This window comes from Arvicanthis niloticus, chromosome 5 (assembly GCF_011762505.2).
Source record: "Arvicanthis niloticus isolate mArvNil1 chromosome 5, mArvNil1.pat.X, whole genome shotgun sequence".
Lineage (NCBI taxonomy): Eukaryota > Metazoa > Chordata > Mammalia > Rodentia > Muridae > Arvicanthis > Arvicanthis niloticus.
Window position 1 is genome coordinate 844,517 of NC_047662.1, and position 13,333 is coordinate 857,849.

At 48.3% G+C, this 13,333-nt stretch overlaps 1 protein-coding gene across 14 annotated transcripts in view; it reads right to left on the reverse strand.

The window, feature by feature from the left end:
* The window catches only part of Cfap74 (cilia and flagella associated protein 74), a 71,434-nt gene that overhangs the window by 42,084 nt on the left and 16,017 nt on the right, over positions 1 to 13,333 (reverse strand). For 12 of the 14 annotated variants that reach the window (XR_013110279.1, XR_013110280.1, XM_076933587.1 and 9 more), the window contains 7 exons: positions 11,275 to 11,350; positions 10,984 to 11,127; positions 9,832 to 9,930; positions 8,276 to 8,380; positions 4,645 to 4,818; positions 4,024 to 4,134; positions 3,366 to 3,468 (listed from right to left, as the gene is read on the reverse strand). Coding sequence is in view for 12 of the 14 variants with exons in the window: in XM_076933587.1 (XP_076789702.1) it covers positions 3,366 to 3,468; positions 4,024 to 4,134; positions 4,645 to 4,818; positions 8,276 to 8,380; positions 9,832 to 9,930; positions 10,984 to 11,127; positions 11,275 to 11,350 (812 nt within the window). In the remaining 2 variants the exon portion in view is untranslated. The remainder of the gene's footprint in view (positions 1 to 3,365; positions 3,469 to 4,023; positions 4,135 to 4,644; positions 4,819 to 8,275; positions 8,381 to 9,831; positions 9,931 to 10,983; positions 11,128 to 11,274; positions 11,351 to 13,333) is intronic. The other 2 variants (XM_076933591.1, XM_076933594.1) reach the window with 2 other exon arrangements.

Genomic DNA, 13,333 nt, shown 5'->3' on the forward strand with positions numbered 1-13,333 from the left:
GGAACTCTAAAGTCACATTATCAGCATATGTACACACACACACACACACACACACACACACACACACACAACTTGCACATACAGATATTTTCTTTAAACCAATGCTGAAACACATGGGTCCCATGGTAGGCAGTTTTCAAATACACATAATTTTCTATGAGTTTCTCACCTAACATGTAGTCCTGGGACCCATGGGTCTAGAGTTCTGTGCAGTGGTGTGCATGTTGATTCTGAACAGTGGTGAGCATGTTGACTCTGTGCAGTGGTGAGCACGTTGACTCTGTGCAGTGGTGAGCACGTTGACTCTGTGCAGTGGTGTGCATGTTGACTCTGTGCAGTGGTGAGCACGTTGACTCTGTGCAGTGGTGAGCACGTTGACTCTGTGCAGTGGTGTGCATGTTGACTCTGTGCAGTGGTGAGCACGTTGACTCTGTGCAGTGGTGAGCACGTTGACTCTGTGCAGTGGTGAGCACGTTGACTCTGTGCAGTGGTGTGCACGTTGACTCTGTGCAGTGGTGAGCACGTTGACTCTGTGCAGTGGTGAGCACGTTGACTCTGTGCAGTGGTGTGCACGTTGACTCTGTGCAGTGGTGAGCATGTTGACTCTGTGCAGTGGTGAGCACGTTGACTCTGTGCAGTGGTGAGCACGTTGACTCTGTGCAGTGGTGTGCACGTTGACTCTGTGCAGTGGTGTGCATGTTGACTCTGTGCAGTGGTGAGCACGTTGACTCTGTGCAGTGGTGTGCATGTTGACTCTGTGCAGTGGTGAGCACGTTGACTCTGTGCAGTGGTGAGCGTGTTGACTCTGTGCAGTGGTGAGCACGTTGACTCTGTGCAGTGGTGAGCGTGTTGACTCTGTGCAGTGGTGTGCGTGTTGACTCTGTGCAGTGGTGAGCACGTTGACTCTGTGCAGTGGTGAGCACGTTGACTCTGTGCAGTGGTGAGCACGTTGACTCTGTGCAGTGGTGAGCACGTTGACTCTGTGCAGTGGTGTGCTCGTTGACTCTGTGCAGTGGTGAGCACGTTGACTCTGTGCAGTGGTGAGCACGTTGACTCTGTGCAGTGGTGAGCACGTTGACTCTGTGCAGTGGTGAGCACGTTGACTCTGTGCAGTGGTGAGCACGTTGACTCTGTGCAGTGGTGTGCACGTTGACTCTGTGCAGTGGTGAGCACGTTGACTCTGTGCAGTGGTGAGCACGTTGACTCTGTGCAGTGGTGTGCACGTTGACTCTGTGCAGTGGTGAGCACGTTGACTCTGTGCAGTGGTGAGCACGTTGACTCTGTGCAGTGGTGAGCACGTTGACTCTGTGCAGTGGTGAGCACGTTGACTCTGTGCAGTGGTGAGCACGTTGACTCTGTGCAGTGGTGAGCACGTTGACTCTGTGCAGTGGTGTGCGTGTTGACTCTGTGCAGTGGTGAGCGTGTTGACTCTGTGCAGTGGTGAGCACGTTGACTCTGTGCAGTGGTGTGCGTGTTGACTCTGTGCAGTGGTGAGCGTGTTGACTCTGTGCAGTGGTGAGCACGTTGACTCTGTGCAGTGGTGAGCATGTTGACTCTGCAGTGGTGAGCATGTTGACTCTGTGCAGTGGTGAGCATGTTGACTCTGTGCAGTGGTGAGCACGTTGACTCTGTGCAGTGGTGTGCATGTTGACTCTGTGCAGTGGTGAGCACGTTGACTCTGTGCAGTGGTGAGCACGTTGACTCTGTGCAGTGGTGAGCATGTTGACTCTGTGCAGTGGTGTGCATGTTGACTCTGTGCAGTGGTGAGCACGTTGACTCTGTGCAGTGGTGAGCGTGTTGACTCTGTGCAGTGGTGTGCGTGTTGACTCTGTGCAGTGGTGAGCACGTTGACTCTGTGCAGTGGTGAGCACGTTGACTCTGTGCAGTGGTGAGCATGTTGACTCTGTGCAGTGGTGAGCGTGTTGACTCTGTGCAGTGGTGAGCGTGTTGACTCTGTGCAGTGGTGAGCGTGTTGACTCTGTGCAGTGGTGAGCGTGTTGACTCTGTGCAGTGGTGAGCGTGTTGACTCTGTGCAGTGGTGAGCACGTTGACTCTGTGCAGTGGTGAGCGTGTTGACTCTGTGCAGTGGTGTGCGTGTTGACTCTGTGCAGTGGTGAGCACGTTGACTCTGTGCAGTGGTGAGCACGTTGACTCTGTGCAGTGGTGAGCACGTTGACTCTGTGCAGTGGTGAGCACATTGACTCTGCAGTGGTGAGCATGTTGACTCTGTGCAGTGGTGAGCATGTTGACTCTGTGCAGTGGTGAGCATGTTGACTCTGCAGTGGTGAGCATGTTGACTCTGTGCAGCAGTGTGCATGTTGACTCTGCAGTGGTGAGTGTGTTGACTCTGTGCAGTGGTGAGTATGTTGACTCTGTGCAGCTGTGTCCATGTTGACTCTGCAGTGGTGAGCATGTTGACTCTGTGCAGTGGTGAGTATGTTGACTCTGTGCAGCGCTGTGCATATAGACTCTGCAGTGGTGAGCATGTTGACTCTGTGCACTGGGGTACATGTTGGCCCTCTCCTATTGGTTCCCTTGCCTGTGAGTCTTCATAATGTGGCCTACCTACTCTTTCCTAACCCAGATCTGAGCCCTAGTGCTGGGCCTCACACTGCCCTGGGCCCTATGACTACTGTTCCACTGAGATGAGGCCTTCTCAGAATAGTGCTAAGTTGTTCTCTTTCTGCTGGACAATGGTTCCTATTTGCAGTCCAGGTAGGAAGCCTGTGGTAGATGCATGGCAAACTTTCAGGCTCAACAGGCTGGTTGGCTCATGGCAGGAGCCCAAGGATAGAAGAATTCTAGCTCTAAGAAGAGCAGGACCCAGAGGGTAGCTGTGGTGGATAGCCCTAGCCTCTTGTTGTCATGGTAACTCCACTCCTGGGAGGGGCTGCGAAGGAGGAGTGAATCTTGTAAACCTTCTGTCCAATCAAATTTGTTAAATAAAGGCTACAGCCAGTGATTGGGCAGTGGAAGAGGAGTGGGAGGAGCCAGAGGAGGAAAAGAGGAAGACGAGGAGAACCGGAAAGGGGAGGAGAGAAGGCAGCGCGGCGCAGAGTGGGCAGTTGGCCGAAGCTAGAAGCTAGAGGGCAGTTGGTGGAGAGAGAGAAGACGAAGAAGAGAAGAAGACCTTGACCTAGGAAACCGCAAGTTGTTAAGAGCTCTCATAGCCGGGGAATAGTGTAGTTTAATGGTAAATCTGCCCAATCTAGGCATGCAGCATTCATTTGATACTTATTGACTTGTGTCGTTATTCTCTGGACTCCCTATGAGAAAAAGATTTACCGCAACAGGTAGCCAGTTGGTTAGATGTGCCAGAGAGGCTGGCTTCTTTCCAGGTAGCCTAGAGGTGAGGCTCCACCTACCCGGCTGGCAGTGATGTTGTTCTTCAGGGCCAGCACAGCATCCATGCGCCGTTGCATGTGCTTACGGGACTCCATCTCTTCCTTCTGCTCTTGCTCACGGACTCTGTAGTAATGTGCATTTTATTTACTTTTTATTTTTGTTTGTCTCTTTTGTGACAGGGTCTCTCTATGTAACCCTGGCGGTTCTGGAACTTGCTATGTATACCAGGCTGGCCTCAAACTCAGAGATCAGCCCGCCTCTGCCTCCTGAGTGCTAGCACTGAAGGTGTGTGCTTCTATGCCTGACGAAATGTGCACTTTCAGTAGGGATGTGTGCAGGCAATGCTGGCAATTACACAGCTATAGGAGCCTTAGGTGTTGGTTACCTCTACCAGGGAAACAATAAACACTGACAATGTGAAAGTGAATGGATAAGCTCTGTCAGGGCTGTGCCTGTGGGACCCATGGCTAGGGATGTTCTCTACACTCACAGGGCTTCAATGTGTCTCATGCTCCTCTTGCAAGTACAAATAGCTCCTCAAAATAAAACTGCAGATATGTTTGTTTCTGATAATTAGGTAATGACTTAATTAGAGGATTTCAAAGTGAAATCTAGGAACCCACATTCCTGTATTCCTCAAGGGCATTGACAGAAGAAAGCTTTAAGGTGAAAACTCACCTTCCCAGAGAGGCCTTCAGGAACTTCACTGCGATTCTGTGGTTTCTCTGGGCATCTTCCACTAACTTCTGATGTTTCAGCCCCAGCTCCTTTTGTGTATGCAAAGATTTCCTGCAGTGACACAGGCAGAAACTGGAATAGGTATCACATATACTTGCCTGTCACAGATATTTAAGTGCTGCTGGGGGCTCTGGTGTGAGAAGTCACCAAAACCAGGGTTTGACCCAGGCTGGGCAGGAATCTGACAGGAGAAGAAACCAGCAAAGATGGTGGTAGAAAGAGATACCATCTTGAAAGAGCAGAGTCCAGTAGCCCTGAAGTCCCTGGGGGTCAGTGGTTAAGCAGAGATAGGAGACACCTCAGTGAGACTGAGCACTCTGAGGCTTGTGTAGGCCAAGGGGTATCCAGATGTGTGATGGATCCAGAGAACAGAACAGCTGGAAGGTATAAAGGAATATGCAGAAGGAAGGATCAGGTAAGTGGTGACTGTGGGCACTTAACATGGAGCCATTGCAGGACTCGTGGCACAAATGCAAAGAGAGGGAACTGTGAGCTGGATCTAGAGAGACTCAGTGTAGAACATGAAGGAACTGGCGGGGGCCAGGTCTGGGTGGCACTTACCGGGCCCTCAGCAGGCGGTTCCTCTCTGACTTCTCCATGGCCTTTTTCTCCTTTTGAAGCTGCTGAGCTGAGTGTATCTCAAGGCCCCTCTGTCTAGCTTCTGCCTCCTCTTCATGATGCTTCCGGACATCCTCAAATTGCCCCTTCTGGATCTCAATGTGCCACATGGCATTCCTTGTGAAGATAGAACATTTGCTGTTTAAAGTAGCTAAGGATTTGAAGACCTGCATCTACCCTCTGTGAAGCATCCATCTGGGAATTTGAGAAGCTCTTTCTTTTGATAAACACTCTAGGCAGATATCAGACACCACTAATGAGGAGTCAGCACCCTCCTCTAAGGCTTAGGCTTGGCTCAATATTACCAGAGAATGAGGTCTCACTACTTGGTTTCTAAAGGAGAAAAATCACCATTACATTAAATCTAACCAGAGCTAACATCTGGCCTCAGACACTTGCCTGACCTACAGATTGAGTCAGCTCGACACTGACCCTTTTGCCTGACTGAAGTGGAAACTTAAAGGTTGTTTGGAAAGTCAGTTGAATGGTGTTTTGCTGGGGCAAACACATGAAGGGACGTTCCATTAAAGTGGACACAGGTGTGAAAGGCTAAGGCAGACTCGTGGAGGAACATTTAGCTGAAGCAGACACCGGAGAGAGGATGACCTGGTAAAGCAAACAAGCGAAAGGATCATGATGGAGTCTTTGCTAACAACACGCATGTGTTGGTCTTACACTGCATAGTTGAGCTGCATTTGTTAGGACACCATAGAGAGAAACACACCAAAAAACTCTGGTGGTGTGTTGCAGTTTCTTGCCACTTCTATGGACTCAGGCTTATTGGATGCATGTGCTGAGGCAAGGCACATGGAGGACACGTGATGTTTGGAGGGTATAAACAGGACTCCATGGAGTGAGTGACAGACAGAGCTTGGCTTGCTGGTACAGCTAGCTGTGCAACACTTGCTGGTCTCATGTCTTCACTGATCTTCACTTCCCTGAAAGAGGCACAGTTGAGAACGTCTCCCTTTGGGCCTCTTCTGCTGACTTGTGCCAAGGCTGAGGCCTGGTTGTCTCTACTGAACTGGACTGCTGGTGTATCCATGAAGTGTTCGTGAGTGTACTGAGCTGCAGCTGCTGACCTGTGAACTGAACTGCTGATTTCCAGACAACACAGACAGGAGCTGCTCCAAAGAACCTTTTAAACAGGTCCACTTCCCCCGTATCCTTTCTTTCCCACTACCTCTGGTGGGTGGTGGGCTATAAGGGAAGTTAAAGTGTTTAAGAACCATCATTAAAAATAGGTTTTGAAAAAAATTAAAGTTACACCTGGACTGAAGAAAGGTCTAGAAAATGCCTTCTGAGGGGTTCCTTGGAGCTACCATGAAACACCCCAAGTCTTCAGACACACTTAGGAAGAGGCTCAGAGAATGGCAGCAGCCAGCTCTGACCAGGGGTATCTGGATAACAAGAGATCTGCCTGACTCTGGGCTTGGGTGACTCTGTCATCAACTGTCAGTGAGCCCTGCCTCTTTGGTGACTGTGGTGTGCACAGCGTGCCTCAGGTTCCCAGCCCAAGTCCAGGAGCTCTGCAGCTCACCTTCATTTGGGATGAAAAGCAAGAAAGAACTGGCTTTCCTAGGATGTGGGAATCCATGCATCTGTGTGCCTCTTTAATGAGTCAAGTGTGGTTTCTAGCCATCCCAGCTGACACGCCTAGGTGCGCTACAGAATACTGACCACAGCCACACAGCATCACCTCCTCGGACTTTGCTTTGCCTGCAGGATGGCCTTGCTAGAAGCTCTGCCCAGAAGACCCTGGCAGACCAGAGCTAAGGACAGAAATGCATGGGTCACCACACAACGTTGGGAAGAAGTATTCCAACTTTGCAGATCTGACAGTAAAGTGAATGCCTCAAGCCGTCCTGGTGAGCTAAGAGCTGTAGATTTTTAAATAAATGTGCTAACTTGCATTAAGAAAATGTCCTTCTGGGCTAGAGAGATGGCTCAGCGGTTAAGAGCACTGACTGCTCTTTCAGAGGTCCTGAGTTCAATTCCCAGCAACCACATGGTGGCTCACAACCATCTGAAATGGGATCTGATGCCCTCTTCTGGTGTGTCTGAAGACAGCTACAGTGTACTCAAGTAACATAAAATAAATAAATAATTCTTTAAAAAAAAAAAGATAATGTCCTTCCATCCTTATCTTGTTAATTTTTTTTTTAAATCACGACAATGGAGTTGAGTCCAGTCTTTCTCTTCAATCAGTTCCATGGCAGTGGGGGGAAATCTGGACTGAGTTGAAATACCAGAAATCCCTCAATGCTGGGTAAAAGAAAGAAAAAGGAGCCATGTATCTGGAGAGAACATGGAAATTTTATCTTGGGCAGGGAACACTCCCCTTCATTGTAGCTCCAATGACATTCAAAGCCATTATGGTCCTGTGATGTGCATTAGGCATACGGGTGGGAAACACTGCCTTTAGAGATGGGCTCTGTATTGATGGAATCCCAAGAGGCAGAGAGAGGCCAGGGGGACATGCTTGGCCAAGGGCAGAGGTTCGCTCAGTGTGTCTCGGTCTAGATAGGACAAAGTTCTTTGAGAAAGTGGCAAACTGATATCAGATCCTACACAAATAGGTATACCTCTGGAGACCTTCATTCTATGGTCAGAAGGAGATCACGGCAAGGGAAAGGTTAAAGGAAAAGGATCCTAGTGGCATTGGATATAGGAGATGCCATAGCCATTTATAAATTACCTCTGTAAGTATGACATTGTTTCAGAGTAAAAAAAAATTTTTTTAAAAGTAAGCAGATGCTTACAGCAAAACTCAATACAGGCAGGGCCTCCAGGGGTCTCACCTGCCCTGGTTTCTGAACCACAGAGAGAGAAAGTGCCAGTGCCAGCTAGGTGTCAATCAAGGACAGTAGAAATATGCACTTATCAGCCATAGATGGACTTGTCTCTTATGTGGGTGTGGGGTCATAAGATATTGGCTTGGATTGTGACCAATCATACTGTGTGCAAGTCACAGAGTGGTAAGGCTCCAGAGTTCACTGAGGGAGAAAGTGACGAGTCTGGTGTGATGGTGGTGTGCAGCAAGGGTTAGCAGCTGTTATACTCACAGTCAGTGTTTCTGTCAGTGCTCTGGTCATCTGTGTATCCCCTGTCCTCAGACTAGGGTGCTTTCCAACCTGATCTGCTGTCATTAACACAAGCTCTGTGATCTTGATTCAGAGCTGGGCGCCAGCCCCATGGTTCACTGGACCACATGTAGTGGGAGCCCTTGCTGGTTTTATCAGTGAGCTGTCTATACTTCCCAAAGAAACTCTTTCTTTGTGGACTTGCTAGAGGCATTTCTAATTTGCAGTCTAAACTCTGACTAGTAAAATACTTAAAATCATGCAGCTTTATCCCCCAGACTCCCAAGGAGTATTCTGTAAAAGTTGATAGTACTTTTTTTCCCCCTCAATGCTAGGGATCAGATTAGGGCTGTATGCATGCTGTTCAAATAATCTGCCCCTAAATGTATTATTGAGCCCCTGTCCAAGAATACAGGAAATAAGAAAAAGAGGGGAAGAAACTGACTATGTAGTTACCAAGATTATAAACAAAAGGAAACTGAAAAACTTACTCGCTGTCCTTCAGCATGGCTGTGATTTTGGACTGCAGATCTTTCTCATTCTCTAGCTCTGTTTGCAGGCGTCTGGAGGCAGCCTGGAGACGGCCAATAGCAGCCCTGGAGAACAGAGGATGGACCTCAGGTCAGCACAGTGGCCTAACTGACGAAGAGAGAGCTGAGGACAGCCTGGTGCTTTCCCTTGGCCATCCCTCACTCAGGAGGAAATCCATCGGAAGCAGATGACCAGAGGTGAGATCCTGTGGTGTCAAGTAAGGTGCTTCCTACACCCATTTCCAGCTGGGCAAGAAGGACTGGGGTAGGGCCTTACACAGGGTCTGTGGAGGTCGGAGGTTGGCAGGGGGGGGTTTGTTTTCATCTCCACTCATGAACTCTCTGATATTGGCGTCTCACTTTCTCTTAGGAAGCTAGAAGCCAAAGTCCTACTTGTCAGGCCCCTCAGAATATAAGGCCCAGGCCTTAAGTTCAGGAAGGACCAGCACACTCCCTCAAACACTCCCAAGGCCTGGTACACTCCCTCAGCTACTCTGAGTCTTCACTGTCCCCCTTCCTTCCCAGTGTACAGCTCTCAGTGTGCCGTCTACTGTTGTTGAGGCCCAATCACACTACCAGATGCCAGCCCTTCATGAAGGGTGAGCAGGCATCTCCTCTCAGCAGTTACATGTTTGCCTGAGGACATGGGACAGGGATGAAGAATGCTCCTGCACTTGTGTGGTGAGCACATTTCCTGTAACTGATCAACTGATTATCTGTGAACACCGAGCTGCTGATCCACAGAATCAGATGGGGTTTTGATACTACAAAGAGCCAGGTGTGGTGGCTCAGTCTTGTAATTCCAGCGCTTGGGGTTTGTGAGGCAGAAGACTGTGAATTTGGGGATAGGATGGATTGCAGAGTTAGACTCTGTCTCTAAATAAAGTAAACAGATATACACACTCTACAGAGAAGCCATTTCCACCAGTGACCAATGCTACAACTTCTACTTCAGGAGCTGCATGGACACAGCCCTGTCTCTTCCCTGACCTCAGCATCCTATACTAGCATTTCTGTTCTTTCTTTTGCATATGGGTGTGTGCACTCGTGTGTGTGCATACACATGTGTGTATGGTCACATGTGTACACACGTGCTGAGATGTCTTCCTCGATCATTCTCTGCCTTATTCTTTGGAGACAGTCTCTGTCACTGAGTTTGGAACTCACAGATTCTGCTAGTCTTGCCAGCCAGTCAGACCTCTGGATCCTCCTGTCTCTGCATCTCCTGTGTTGGGATTATTGGTATGTTCTGCACTGCTGCACATGGGGGCTGGGACCAGATGCAGGTCCTCACTCTCGGGTAGCAAGTATTTCACCAACTGAACCAGCTCCTAGACTGACATTTCTTTTTGTGTCATATTGTCTGTTTGCCACCTGGAGAGATGCTATTTGCCTCTTGACTATCTGAACACAGCTGGAGCTTAACACTATTTTTTGCTGAATGAGTGAATGAACCTCTGTGGTATTACACTATCTTGGCCATCATGGTCACACTTGTAGGTTACAGGATGACCTACATGTTGTTGGCTTCTTTCTCTGTGGAGATCTCGGCTGCCAAACTCTCCTGCTGTTTGGCGAGGAGGTCCATCCTCTGACGACAGATACGCAGCTCCCCTCTAGAACATTGAAATAAGAATTGGCGTGATGTTTTCTTAAGGTTCCAGCCTCAGAGGGGGCCAGTGGGGAAGGGGAAGGAGAAAGCCTAAGGTTCAGGCCAAGGACTAACAATACTTTGTTTTCCTAGGTGTCTCAGCCTCTATCAAGTCACATTACTGGGGTGTTTTCCAAAAAAACCTGCCAAAGGGGCTAGTCATGTAAACTTCTCCAAAAGGTGATATGTCTAGGAAGCCAAGGGAAGCATGGTTAACATGAATCTGTGTAAGCACAAGCCCCTGAGGAGCACACAGCTCCACATGGCTGTAACTCTTCATCAGCATGCAGTGACACAGACCAGCAGTTAGTTCCCTGTGTAGTCCTGGATGAAAGGCTCACTCCTGCTATGTGACCTTGTTGGAAGCAACAGAACACAACCTAAACCATGAGTTCTAAAGAACACCCAAAGGATATCAGGACAATGCAACACGCCATTGCTGTTGGGTAAATCCTATACCCACACATGATGTCATGTAGAAAGATGCTTTTGTTTTTCAGAGATGCTGAAACAGGAGTAAAGCACCAGATTCAGCACAAGAATTATAGCTATGACACACACGCTGACACACTCAGTGGGAAAAGCCAACCACAACGATCTAGGGGTGGTGTAAGGGGACAGCTGCCTCCTACTAGTTTCCAGCTTTCCTTTGTGTTGGGGACACACTCAGTATTCAGCTGACTATTCTGGCAGGCTAAGTGTCAGTGAGCCAAGGCCAGCAGGACCCTGAGAAGTAGCAGGCTATATCCACTAAGGCCTCAGTCACAGCTGAAATGTGCAGAAACGAGATGATTATGGAGGCCCCAGCAGGAACCAGGAGCACCTTAGTTCTCTGGGAGCTTGTCTGGACTGAGGGAGAGGGAAAGGAGGTGGAGCCCTGAGCGTCCCAACTGTTCAGGCTTGTGAGGTTGCTCCCTGTAAAGACTCTGTAAAGACTCTCCTGCACAGAACTCTCAAGAAAACAAAGGCAGGACCTCCCGCATGGATGCTGTACAACAGAAGGTGTGGCTGGGCTCACTTGGTCTTCTGGATGAAAACATCCTTTTCCTCATGCATCTTGTCTAGGAGGTTCAAGCTCTTCCGAAGATGAAACGCCTGCACTCTGTCTTTCGTGGTTGCCTTCCTCATTTTCTCGGCATCTGCGCTCTCCTTTTTCGCTGAACTTGACATAAAAAGATAGCACTTGCTTCACACACAAACCCTAAAGCTCAGTTTGACCCTAGACTGCTCTCCACCCCACAGCTCCTCAGCCCACTAGAGATGCAGCCTTCTTTCAAAGGAGGAGTCTCAGTGCATCTCGGTGAATCACCTGTTGCCACCGTCATCCTCTAGTCCCTCAGGAGACCGGTCTACCTCGAACTCCAGATCCTCTAGCTGGATTCTTTCTAGAAATCAAGGAAACAGTCAAAACAAAACAGAAGCAGCAAAGAGCCAAATTATAGTCAGAGTGTGATGGCCCGGGCCTATGTATCCAGCGCAGGAAGGATAAAAGCAGAAGCAGGAATTCCAGGTCAGGTCTGGAAGTTCGAGGCCATCCTGGGCTATGTGAGGCCCTGCCTCAATATACAAAACAAAACAAAACATATTACCAGAAGATAAAAATACTTTTTAAAAGGGAAAACAAATAAGAGCACACACACATGTATCCAGGGAACACTGGGTGTCCTCAGTCACCCTTAGACGGTTTCCATGGTGTTACCCACACTTCCCTTTCCTTTTTCTTTTCACTGTTTGGGGGCGTTTGTGGTGGCCATGGATGTGTACCCTGCGGTGCCTGTTCTCTGTTGAACTGGATACTATTCTAAGCACAGTAGTTCCTCATTGCTTTGTTGTTGTTATTTTTTATTGGATATTTTCTTATTACATTTCAATTGTTTTCTCCTTTCCAGGTCTCCCCTTCAGACAGTATTGCTTTTAAGAAGTGTTTCAATTTTACTTTTTTCTTTTAGATAAAGTATTTGTAGCTTACCCTGCTAGCCTTGACCTTACCATTGCCCTCCTGCCTCAGCTAGAGTTTAAACGACGTTTCCACCAAGCCTGACTCAGTTGTTACGTTATTTATGACTTTTCATTTCAGACAGGGTTTCACTTTGTATCCTAGCTTGGTCTTGAACTCACATCAGTTCCTCTTGATTTGGCCTCCCAAGTAGAGAGAGATGTTCTCACTGTATAGCCTTTGCTTCCCAAGAGCTTGCTATGGAGGTTAGGCTGGCCTCAAGCTCACAGAGATCCACAGATCTCTGTCTCTGGGATGGGATTAAAGTTGTATGCCGCCATGCCTGGCCCAAGTAATACACACACACACACACACACACACACACACACACACACACAGAGAGAGAGAGAGAGAGAGAGAGAGAGAGAGAGAGAGAGAGAGAGAGAGAGAGAGAGAGAGAGAGAGAGAGAGAGAGAGAGAGAGAGAGAGAGAAAATGTGGGTAGAAAGAAGTGGTAAAGGTTCTCTGAATCTCTAGTAAGTATAAATGTAGAAGGGTTCTCAAAAAACCTGAAGACCAGCTAAATGGCTTCGTGGGTAAAAGAGCCTGTGTGCCCAATCTGATGAGCTGAGTTCAAACTCCAGAACTGAATTGAAAGGAGAGAACCAATTCAAGCATGTTGTCCTCTGACCTCCACACACCCATGGCCTACACACATGCACACGCACAGAAACACAAGTAAAAACCATAATTTTGATTTTTTTGGATAAGTGTTTGCCTACATATATGTATGTGCACCTTGTGTGTGCCTGCAGTAATCAGAAAATGGTCGAAAATCCCCAGGAGCTGGAGTTATAGACAGTTGTAAGCTGTCATGTAGGTACTGAGAACTGAACCTGGGTCCTCTGCAACAGCAGTAAGTACAGCAAGTCTTTGAGACATCTTTCTAACCCCTATTAAAAAAAAAAAAAAAAAAAACCAAAAACCTTTTTAAAAATAACATTGTCTTGAAAAATCCCTGTAGACTTAAAAAAAAACATGGAGAATTATGGGTTTATCTCCATATCCTTATTGTATGGCTGTGAAAATTACTGAAAAGAAAATGCAAAAGTCTAGAGCCTACACCACAAGGAGGATGAGCAAGAGGCAACTGGGTGAGAGGGACATACAAACCCAGGAGGAAAAAAGGTGGGGTCAGGGAGGAGCAGGGTCAGAGAGGAGCAGGGTCAGGGTCAGGGTCAGGGTGGAGCAGGGTCAGGGTCAGGGTGGAGCAGGGTCAAGGAGGAACAGGATTAGGAAGAAGCAGGGTCAGGGAGGAACAGGGTCAGGGAGGAGTTGGGTCAGGGAGGAGCAGGGACAGAGGTTTTTATAGACCCAGAAAACATGGTCAGGGGGTCAAGTCTGTAGGCTGGAAGGGATGTCAAATCAAAGAC